At 26.8% G+C, this 12,323-nt stretch overlaps 1 protein-coding gene across 1 annotated transcript; it reads left to right on the top strand.

Annotated features, from left to right (window-relative positions):
- The first annotated feature begins 358 nt into the window (after window positions 1-358).
- Window positions 359-10,820, top strand: LOC145834123 (allene oxide synthase-lipoxygenase protein-like). Its single transcript, XM_082941478.1, has 14 exons — window positions 359-414; window positions 746-935; window positions 2,287-2,421; window positions 2,854-3,108; window positions 3,455-3,554; window positions 3,923-4,079; window positions 5,201-5,458; window positions 6,234-6,426; window positions 6,720-6,800; window positions 6,992-7,110; window positions 8,278-8,397; window positions 8,961-9,095; window positions 9,649-9,747; window positions 10,203-10,820. The coding sequence occupies exons 1-14, from the start codon at window positions 379-381 to the stop codon at window positions 10,380-10,382; spliced, it is 2,058 nt and encodes a 685-aa protein (XP_082797604.1). The 5' UTR covers window positions 359-378; the 3' UTR covers window positions 10,383-10,820.
- The last annotated feature ends 1,503 nt before the right edge of the window (window positions 10,821-12,323 follow it).

Here is a 12,323-nt window from a genome sequence, read left to right as displayed (position 1 = left end):
TTTGTCTGTTTCTAAAGTACTCTTTGTTGTTGTTATACTCGCTATTAATGCATATTGTATGAAGTAACACAAAGAAAAAGGTTTAAGAACACTGCTTGCACAGCTTTACAGTTGATCCCTAAAACAAGGTTGCTAAAAACTCAAGTATATACTTTCATTATTCATATGATTTACATTAACTTCTTTGAAAGCTTTTAGCGTTGAGTTTTGAGTGACAGAATGTATTACCTAAACTGCATGGTCCTTAGAATAGTTTAATATTTTTATACTTTGAAATAGTTTTTTTTTTTTTTAATTTATAGATCCCTTATTAACTTTAAAGCTTATATGATCGTGATATTTTTCAACAGATTTTTTATTTTATTTTTATTTTTCAAAATGGCATTAGAAGCTAACTATATAATTGAAACAAAGGTTAGTGAAAGCTTTTAAAATGTTAAGAAACTGATATTAAAATTCTAAATACTTCGGCTTTTTTTCATATATTTTCTAAAATCGTTTATCATAATTAGCCTTTGGAATAATTAATCAGAACTTGAAAGGTTATAAGTTGATAAATTATAACTATTCGTACAACTATAAAGAGGTAATAAATATAAGTAATATTTCTAACATATTAAAATAAACACAATAAAATATCTGTACTAAAAATAAAAAAAAACCTTCCTTAAAAACCTTCCAAGTTACAACTTGAAAAAACGACTTATAAAACTATTTAAACACAAAAACACAAAACAAACATCAGACAGCGGAAGGTAGAAAGAGGTCGGCAACCGACTCGTCGGTCTTCATCAAAATAATCGGAGAAAAGGGGAGGGCGGCCACCGACTGGATCCTGCTGGACAACTGGCTGAGGGACGATTTCGAGGAGGGCCGAGTGGACGTGTTCAACGTGCAAGCCACCAATGTCCTCATTCCGAAAATAATCGGGTTGAGTCAGTTTGTTGTTTTTTTGCCTAATAGGACGTTTTTGCCTTGAAAAGTTTTTGTTGCTTAGAAGAGATTTACAATTTTTATGATATTTAAACGTTACACGTTAAAACTATTAAGTTACCTAGTTGTAGTTAAATGAGCTGGTTATTTTTTATGCTAGCTAAAGTTTAAAAGGTTACATAAAGTGCTAAACTGATTAAATAAAAATATTGCGGAAAATTATTATACAGCTAGTTAAATAAAAACAAACGGGTTTAAAATACTTAAACATTTAAATCTATAAAGTATTAAAAATTTGGTTATTTAAACTTACATAATAAGAGTAACTTCTCATCGTTACGTAGTTTTGTGAATATTTAGTAGCACATGTGTAGTAAATGACTCATAGATAATTAGAATAAACGTAAGACTAATTTATATACTAATTTTCAAAAAAAAAAAAACTAGCAACATGAACAGTTGTGTATTAAATATAACGCATAAAAAGTAATTTAAAGAAAACTTATGGTCATAACGAAAATTAATTTAATTTTTACTGGTTGGTTGTGAGAGTTGTTGTTTTTAAAGTTCATTAACCATGAATGTTACACCTGAACTTGAATGAGAACAATACTTCATGCTTGAAATTTCAAAGCGTTTTTGCGTTCATAAAAAGCTAAGTTGTAAAACTTCAGCTAAAATCATATATTGTTTTCAATTTGAAAAAAAAAAGTACTAACTAGTTTTTCACATGATATTGTTCGCATGGTTTGTTTGCAAGTAGATTTATGAACAAAATGCTTTTTATTGCGATCACATTGAAAAAAACTGTTTTTTGGCAGTATGACAAAAAAGCGCACAAAAAACCGATGTGAAATCAGCGAACAATGGAAGGCCACAAAGAAAGACAAAAACCTTTTTCTTTGCAACGTGCGAACAAGCGACCATCAGCATTAAAATTAATGACATCCAAGTTCAGTGTAAACAGCCCGAAGCAAAACGCGTATTTAAACATGACTTATTGTCGAAAAAAAGTTTTCCAACATTTGTCACTTGAATAATGATAAAAATGCAAAATATTCATTATGTTTATTACCAAGTTTCATAGAAAAAAAATTTCCGACTTTTTCAAATGTCAGTAAAATAGCAAATTGCACTGAGCAATGTTGTTTAAGTAATAAAAATTAAAAGCTATTAGTGCATGAAGATAAAAAAAAAACTATGGTATTGCATCTTGAAAAGACTGAAATTTATAACGTATAATTGGATTTAAGAAAAAAAATAAAACAAGTTAATGCAACACGTCATTCGTAAATAAAATTAAAATAAATTAATGCAACACGTCATCGTAAATTAAATTAAAATAAATTTCAGGAATCGACAAGAAGGAGGTGGGTGACGGGTGGTTTTGCGAGCGGGTGGTGGTCGAAAACAAAACAGTTGGTAAGCAGGTTGAGTTCAATGTTTACAACTGGCTCCTCACCGAACTGTGGGTTGTCGCCGGTGAAGGTTGGTGGAAAACGAGTGTTATTCTTTTTAAACATTGTCAGAGGATTGCTCGGAAGTGCTTTAGATGGTTGAATTAAAAACTTGAATTTTTAGTGAGAGTTTTATAAATTTAAATTAATGGCTTAAAGTACTTAAGCATTTATGTCGTTACAGCCTAACAATAACTTCTCACCTAAAATATTATAATGAAAGTAACGCAAAAAATGTTATGTAACTTTGCGGTTGTTTAAAAAGTTTTGCGGTGTAGTATATGGTTCATAGAAAACTAAACATAGATTTTGGGTAATTTAACTCTAGGTTCTAAAAAAGTTAGTAATATAGACTAGTTGTGATACTAAATACTAGAAATTAGTTTAAAATGAAAAAAATTATAATTTTTTTAATAAAAACCACAAAACAATTTTAGATAAAAGCTTCCAATTTTTTTTTAAGAAACCTTGCCTCAAAAAGAAACGTGTCCTTTCATTAAGGACGTGAGAAAGCGCGAAATAGAAAACAACAAATCGCTGTTCGGGTGGTTTCCGCGGCCCTGCTTGGACGGACTGGGTTGGGGCCTTCCCCGATTCTGCAATGCCGAAACCGTGGACCAGCTGCCACTCTTGTTCCACAACAGCGACGATCAGGTGCTCACTTTCGACGGCACCAGGCAGCTTATTAGGGCCACCACGATGAAAGAGTACTTGTCGGGTTTGTTGTGGTTTGAACTAAAAAGGTGAACATAAGTAGCTTGTTTGTTTAATACCGAAATAAAGTATCATGAAATTTTTGATTTCCTTAAGTTTGAGAATAACAAGTGGTTAAATGTGTAAAATTGAAACTTGCAATAAATTTAAATTAAGCAACAACCGTTAATATTATATTATATGTTTTTAAACTATGAGAAAATAAAAACATACAATGAAGTGAAACAGATGAATACAATTTTCAGCTTAAAGTTAAAAAAGCTTAAAAGAATATTTTTCAAAGTAAATTATTTTTAGCTACTTACTTTAAGAAAAACTGTAATTGAATAGCTTAAGAAAATATATTTTAGGAAAATTTGGTTTTGGTAGTCAGATTAATGAATACGACGACTTTATGAACGTACTAAAAGGAACAAATATTTCACTGGAAAGACCAAGATATTATGACAGGTACAAATGAATAATTGCATGCCATTAAGATGATGAATATGTTTGTTGTTGCAACTTACTTACTTTTTTGTAATTTTCTTATTGATAAAATAAAGCTTTACATGATTTTTTTTGTACATACTTTTTATTTTGATTGATAATAGTATATTTTACGAATTAAGTTTTAATATATGAGTTTATAATCATTATAATTTTCAAAAGAATTTTCAGTACTTGCTAAAAACTTAAAATGAACAGGCTTTATTTATGAACAAAAAGTTATGAACTAATAAGCAATAGTATAACTTCTGATTTTGTAATTTTTATGTGAAATGTTAAAAACTTATCACTGTTAAAATAGATTTTCAATTTAAGTGAGTATGTAATAGGTGGCAAGAAGACGTAGAATTCGGAAGGTCTACACTTAACGGTACTAATCCATTCACTTTGCAACAAATAACAAAACTTCCTTCCGGACTGAACATTAGTGAAAGAGAAATAGATGGTTTGCTCGACGATAACATGACACTTGAAAAGGCTTTTTCAGTGAGTCTGAATAGTTTAAAAAAGACTTTTAAATACTGAAAATTCATTTTAAGTTACAAAAGCGTACAAATATATTTGTAGAACAGTTTTATTTTGCATCTTATAGTTGTTTTCATTGTATTGTGAATGTAAACATTCAAAAAAATAAACACCAAGTAATTTGTCATGCGATAATAAATTAAGTAAAAAGCTATTTCTGTACAATTTCAAAGACAAAGCGTGAAAAAAAAACTTCAATATTTCTCAAAAGCTTTGTATAATTTATGTCAATTGCTTAAATTTAATTTTGAAGGCATTAGTTTTTATTTAAAGAATTTATAATAACAAAATTAATCTTTTAGACTTCATTATCAGTCAAATTAATTTAAACAAGTTAAATCATTATCATTGAACCATAAAATGATCATACCGTTGCAAAAAATTTATATAAAAGTAAAATAACTTGATGTACAAAATTCTTACTAGCTCTTTTTTAGAATATAAGTCTATAATAATTTAAAAAATAATAACTTTGTTGCAAAAATACAACGTTGATAAAGATAATGTAAGAGAAAGCGTGAAAAAACTTTTTACTTCAATATTTCAAATTTTTTTTTGTATAATTTATGTCAATCGCTTAAATTATGTTTTTTTAACTATTTGTTTTTGTTTAAAGACAGTTATAAAAAAAAAACGTATTTTTTATTTAGCATTACCAATAACATTAGTTTAAACTAGCTATATCACTATTTTTGAATCATAAAATGATCATAGTATTAAATAAAAACAAAATGACACGATACACAAAATTATTACTTGCTTATTTTCATATACAAGTTTTGAATAGTTCTTAAAAGTGTTTATAATTTTTTGTTGCAAGTATACAACTTAGATGTTAGCTTAATGAAGCGGATGTAAACGAATGTAGCTCAAAAATATTAGTTTAAATAAGTAATATAACCTTTTTATAAAATGATTGTAGTATTAAAACAAACTTAGAATAGAATAAAACTTGTTTTCATTAAAAAAGTTTTTTAAATTAAAATATTGTATATTGCAGATGAAGCGATAAACTTTTTTATACAATAAGATTTCAATAGTTTTAAAATATATTTTTATTTTTTTACAAATGTACATTGCAGATGAAGCGAATGTACGCAATCGATTACCGAAGCGCAGTCAAGGGGATTCCCAGAAACATAAGAACAAAATCCAGGGCCCAACTTCACTCGTCAGACCCTGTCGTTCTCCTCTACGTGAAAAACTCCAAGGACTTCGTTCCCATAGTCATCCAGCTGGAGGACGACGACCCTGAGAAGGTTTTCACCTCCAAAGACACGAAAGATGACTGGTTGCTGGCCAAGATGTACTTCAAGTCGGTGGATGTGGCAATTCATGAAGTAAGTTTAAAGCTTTGAATGTAAGGTTTAGATAACTTTCATATATTCAAGATTCAACTCAAATTAAATGCAAGTATACGAAGCACTTCGTTACACGAAGTCAGTAATAACGGTACTTAAGTTTAGTTGACCGAGCTTGAAGTATATAACATTGCTCTTTTATTGCAACAACTTTTGTTTAACTAAAATAAGATACTAGGCATTCTTACTTAAATGTTTTATTTTATTATAACTTTGTTTTCTATGTATAAAGTTTATTAAAAGTTACGATATTTCCCTGTGATAACTTAATAGCTCAGTTCTACGGAGCTTGAAAACTATATAAATACTTTAAGGAGTAGAAAATTTAAAAACAAGTTTTGTGTAATTGTGTGTTTTATAACTAAAAAACAAAAAATTGAAAACTATATGAAAAATTTGTGGATATTAAACAATTGTATAAAAATATAATCAGAAACTAAACCGATTTAATTTTTAATCGTATGTTATAGAATTTAATAACCTTCTTTAAATTAGTTATTCATCAATACATATTGCAAGGTTATTAAATTCTAAAAAATGCAATGAAAAACTAAATCGGTTTAGTACTTTAACGATCTTTAAGTTCAGTTATACAATAATCTATTAAAAATAAAATCTACAACAGTCTCAAGCTTTGTTATTTATAAAGCTGCTTTTTTTTAGAAACTATTGTTGATAAAAAACTTTTTTTACATTGTTTATATATTCTGAAGATTTCAAAAACACTTAAAACTCACAAGTCGTATTTCTCCAGTGGGTGTCGCACTACTTGAACACTCATGCGGTAATGGAGCCGGTCGCAGTTTCCATGTTCAGAAACTTGTCGTGCCGTCATCCCCTGTACAAGCTGCTCCGTGATCACCTGGTAACAGTAGCTGCCATCAACACACAAGCGAGGAAGGATCTTCTCGGTCCCAATTCATCTGCGAATCAGTGCATCGGAATAAGTTAGCTTTTTTTTTTTTTTTTTTCATATGTTGTATTTAAAACAGTTCTGCTGCACAGTTTTTGCGAACAAGTTTATTATTTTTTTGCTCACAAATATTATTATTTTTTGAAATAATAGTTCTATCAAACGTTTCAAAGCTTGTTTTTTATTTGGTATTTTCTACAAAAATTGAACTTTAAAATAATAATAAACTTTATAAACAATTCACAACAAATAAACTTATGAGTAATATTTTAGGTATTTGCAATTATTTTCTCAATTTAAAATGCTAATAACCGATTTTATTATAAGACTCTGGCGGTGCCGCAGCAAGAGCTTACAAAACACTCCGTTATGAAAATTTAAACTTACCTAAAATGATGAAGTCGAAAGGTAAGTTTCAATTACTTTTCAATTTATTTTTTATCGTTAAAATTGTACTGTTTTTTGATACTTTTTATAAGAATTTGTATAAAAAAGTTTTTTATTTGAAAAAAAAACAAAGTATTTTTTTAGTTTAAAGTCGAAAGACTCTCAAAACTTAATCAACTGACTGTATTAAAGCTTAATTAACTTTTTATTAGGTTTGTGTGATCCAAATGAATTACCGAATTATTACTACAGAGATGATGTCTTTAAACTTTGGTATGCCCTTGAAGACTATATAAAAAGAATCATTTCAATTTTTTACAAAGAAAACAAAGTAAGTTCTTTAGCCTGTATTATTTTTTTTCAGAGAAAACGGGCATTTTTGTTATTTTATGGTTTATTTTACAAAAGCTTTTATAGTTAAGAGCAATATTTTAAACTTATATTTTACCTTGTTAAAATAATTGTTTGATAATTTAAGTCAGAGATTATGATTTACATACTTTTATTTTAGCATTTAATTAAACATTGAAGTAGCAACAAGTTTTATAAGTTTATTTCAAAAGTGTATATACAGACATACCTTACGAATGCTTTTTGAGAAAATACTAAATTTTTCCTTTTTGTTTTGGCTAGTCCCACACAATTATTTCGAAAGTAAACAAATACCTAGAAAAAGTTCATTAAAGTTCCACACGTGATAATTTTAGTAGTAAAATTAAACATAAATTAAAAATAAGCTTTAAAATTGCAAAATAGACTGTCTTCAAACTATAGTCGTTTAAAAATAAAATTATTACCGTAAGTAATTGAACTTTTTGATTTAAAATAAAAGCTTGCAGTATAAACTTATGTGGAATTTACTCCTAAACAAATTTTATAGCTTTTTAGATATTTTTTATTACTTTTAGCATAAACATAGTTTAAGTCTAATCGAAAGCAAGTAGAACCTTATGAATTAAAAAATATAAATAACATTTTTTTTTTGTTTTTTAAACCGTATTAAGTGCAACTCAGTTCGTTTAAGAAAACTTATGGCTTATTATTTTAAACGTTTTTATTTAAAGTTAAAAACATTATTCAAAAAAGTACAAAAAGTTTATTCCAACAGCGACTTTACTAGTTTAAAAAAAATCGTTTTACAACTTACTTTAAATAAAAAGGAAGTAACAAATTTTTAACCAGTTTAGTTAATTTCAGAACAAAAAAAATGTTGATAACAATTTTTAATTAATAATTAATAATTTCATGTAATACTTCCTGTCATAATATTGTTAAAAATTTCATTTTTTTTGTTTTTTTTTTTTAATTTAAAAAAAAACATTTTAAATTACCAGCTATACTTTGGTATGGAATTTTTTTTTTAAATTTTATATCAATAAATACTTTAAACCATTCAAATATATTTCTTATCTAGAGACAAACTAAACTTTAGTTCAAAACAACTTTAATTAGCTAACTTAGTATTCTTTAAACTAAACTGTATTTTCTAATTTTACAGGATGTAGTTAAGGACGGAGAACTGCAAAGTTGGACTGAAGATGTCGCTGTCGAGGGAATTGGGTGGCAGGATGGCGACACCAAGGGATTTCCCCGAAATATAAACTCTATTGATCAACTTGTTTGTTCAAAATATTCAATTCTAAAATTTCAGATACATTGGTTTTGTAAAATAAACAAAACTAAATCAATTGTGGATTTTGAAAAAAATTTTGGTTGAAAAAAGAACTAAAGTAAAATGAAAATACTTGTAAAATGTTTTGTACATTTTACTGTTTTCAATTGATATTTCAAGTCTTGTTAAAATTTTGTTTATTTTATTTAACTTTAATTTATATTGAAATTTTTTTTTGTCTATTTTTTCTTAGTTTTTAATGAGAAAATTTTGTTTAACATACATTTTTAGTACTTTTAAGATCTAAATTTCCGAAAAAATACCACAAATACTTTAATAAAATACATTTGTCATTAACTTGTATTGCTATAAAAATATAACCAAATATTTTATGAAAACAAGAACAACACTTGTTTAAATCTTTAGTTTATACTTTTTAAAACAAGTTTTTTTATATTAATTTTGTATTGCTTTTTTTAGAATGAAATGTTGTTACTAAATCTGTTAGTGACTAATGTTTAGCAACTAATATTATCAAATACCTTAAATAACAACAACATACTTCAAAGGTGGAGTATGTGACGATAATAGTGTTCACCTGCTCAGTGCAGCACGCCGCCATCAACTTCGGCCAGTTTGAAAGTTACAAGTTCCTTCCGAGCACACCGGGCGCCATGAGGCTTCCCTGTCACCGTCGCGGAGAAGTATTTGATTATTTGTTTTGTTGGAAAAAAATGCATACTTAATAAAAGACGTGCAGCAAAAGCTCTTAGCTGACTTTAAAAAAATAATTTTCATGCATAGTTTTGTATGTAAACTATTTTGATGTAACGATTTGAAATCACCATTTCACGTTAGGAATAATTAAGCTTAAATTTTAAGCTCATTAAAAGCTTGTAATTTTCAAAAAAAAACTATAGTGTTTTTTTATAATTAGTTTTAAACTTTTTAGAAGCTTGAAAATAAAGTATTAGCTATGAATTGTGTTATCTGTTTAATAATTTATTTAAAGCCAAGTTTATGAGAAATACTGTTTAACAAGTTCAAACAACTTAACCAACTAATCAAATAAAGCAACTTAAAACGATTTTGAGTTTTCTGAATTAAAAAAAAAAGGTTCTACGTGCTTAACTTTAGTAAGTTCTATATGTAACTTGTCCTATAAAAACAGTTAAAAACCTAATATTTAATACTACTTTCATACATACTCTTAATCATGCAAGTACTTTGAAACATTGTAGCAAAATTATAAAACAGGGAACAAAAGATCGTATTATGAAGAGTTTACCTGATGCTGTTATGGCCGTTTTGCAGTTAGGAGTCAGCTATCTACTTTCTCAATACTCAAAAGAAGATGTCAGTATCTTATAGTAATAAAGAAAATTACAAAACTTTATCTTGTATCGAACTTTTTCAAATAGTTTTTTGTTGTAATCTTTAAAAGCTTTTTTTTAATTCTTTAACAACATTACTAAACAACAAAACTAATAAAGATACTTTTTTTAATTTTATTTTACACAAGTAGTTAGAATCAAATCAAGTTAAATTATATATAAGCAATGCTAGTCAGATATATCTACTCTCAAAAAAATATTTAAACTTCAATGTTATTTAGTTTTTGTTAGTTTCGTTGATAAATGGAAATAAGTTAATTTTTATGTAAATATGAAAAATAAAACAACCAAACCGGTGAAATCTAGTAAACTGAATTTTACTTAAAAAAGTTCTTTTATTAATTTTATCCTCACAAGGGTTGTAAAAGTGTAGTTTTTACATTTTTGTACGAGTGTGTAAATCCTAAATACTCACAGGTGTTTTTAGGGGAGTACAGAGAAGAACTTTTTGTAAACGGTGCTGTCTTGCTGACCAAAGAACGCTTCAAAAGGGAACTGAACAAAATTGAAGAAAGCATAAAGAAAAGAAATGAAGACCTTGAAGTTCCTTATGTTGTACTGCTTCCGAGTCGTATACCAATAAGCATTGCCTCATAGCTATTCATAGTTTGATGATGTTCTAAAGAATATTTTTATTCTTCTTTTTAAAAGTAATAACAGCTTGTGCTTAAATAACTTTAATTTTACTTTACAAAGAAATAAAAGTTAATTATTTTAATATTTTATTGCTTTACTATCTATTGATAGCTATATGTTTTTAGTTTTATCTGAATACAAAAATTAATGATTTAAAAAAAGATACTGTACTGAGTTTAGTTTTACTACTACCACTGCTTTTTATTTATATGCTATACCTTTTGCTAGTCTAAGTTTATTTATTTAACTTATAAAATGTGTTGCTAAACAATAGTTAAGAATAAAAGTTTTACTATACTCTAAATCACATAAAAACCTAAAAAAAACGTGAAGAGTTTTTGTTGTCAACTAAAAATGTATTTTAGTTATAATTCTAATCTATTTGCACAAAATATCGAGTAAAATTAAGTAAAAACCGTAAAATAAAACGGCAATTTTTCTAATATTTAAGTACAGCTATTCAAAATAGAAATATTTGGTTTTTAAGTAGTTTTATTTTATCTTAAAGTAAGAGTAGTCGCTTGTAAATTTTATTTAAGTAATGTAATAGTTGATCACTCTTGCTAAGCATAAAACTTTTAAAAGTTTTGGTCAATAGTGCTCGACAAGTTTAATTGGAGCTAAATATTTATTAAATTATATAATAAACAACAGTTTTATACAGCTGTTTCTTATATTAGATATTTCTATCTCATATATTCCTCAATAAAGCTAAAGTATAAACTTCGCTCTATATTTTCATGTTAAAAATATTTGAGGTTTTCAAAATTTTTGATAGTATATGGGTTACAAAGAAACTTCTATACAAATATTGTAGCTTTAAATTATTTTAAACAAGCGTACTTTCATTATTCAAAAATAGTATAAAAACAAATCATTTTTTACACAAAATCCCGCTAGCATTGACAAAACACTTTAATTACTTTGTTGTTTTGTTTTTGTGTCGATTCAAATATTTTTGAGCTTTTAATAAACATAATTATGGAGCTTATTAAGATAATTACGTTATAAGTTAGAATTTATTATCTTCTTAAGATAATCGATTGCGTAATTTTAATATTTGTTTTGACTTTCTTATTTTGAAACTATTGAACAACTTATATACCTAAAATTCAATGAATTTGTAAAAGCTTAAAATAAACTACATCATTTAGAGTAGAAAGCTAAAAAGTCTAATCTTTTAACATTAGAATCGTTCAAGACTACTAATACCGATGGTAAAATTTAACGCTTCAAATCAAATGTAAACTGAAGTTTTAACTGAAGTTTATTGTTAACAAAATGTTTTATAAAGTAAACTTTTTTTTTACTCTTTCTTTAAAGTTGCTTACTTCACTTACTGATCTTATCAAACACAATCTAATAATTTTGAAAAATTATGAGCAAAAGCAACTATTAAATGTTGCTTAATAATACATAGCTTTCTTAACTTTGTCTTCGTAGACTTTAAATGACCTTGCTTAAAAGTTTGAATGAATAAAAAAAAATACTATTGTTGTAAACATACTTTCCGACAACGAAATGAGCAGTATAAAAAGGCTTGGTAAAACAGTGTTTAAGTTTTTTTTATACAATTAGAAATATTCGGATTTCATCAACATAAAATCAACTATACCACGTTCGACCTGGACTAACTTACCTAAACATATACAACTACAGCAATTTTGATTTGAACTTTTGGCATTCATTTATCAAAGATACCATAACTACTAACTTCAATTCAATAAAAGACAAGGTTTAGTCTTAATTTATAAATTTATTAGTGCTCAGTTAATATATAATTCAAGCTTATTCAATGTAAACGAGTTTGACCTAGAAGTATGCTTGTCAGCGTACTTTAGAACTAGTCATCAAAATTATGTTTTAGTGTTGAAGGTTAAATAAAAAGAAAATAAATATTTT

This window comes from Thalia democratica, chromosome 4 (assembly GCF_965202585.1).
Source record: "Thalia democratica chromosome 4, ktThaDemo2.hap1.1, whole genome shotgun sequence".
Lineage (NCBI taxonomy): Eukaryota > Metazoa > Chordata > Thaliacea > Salpida > Salpidae > Thalia > Thalia democratica.
The sequence above is the reverse complement of the archived record's forward strand: the minus strand, read 5'-3'. Positions and strand labels throughout refer to the sequence as shown.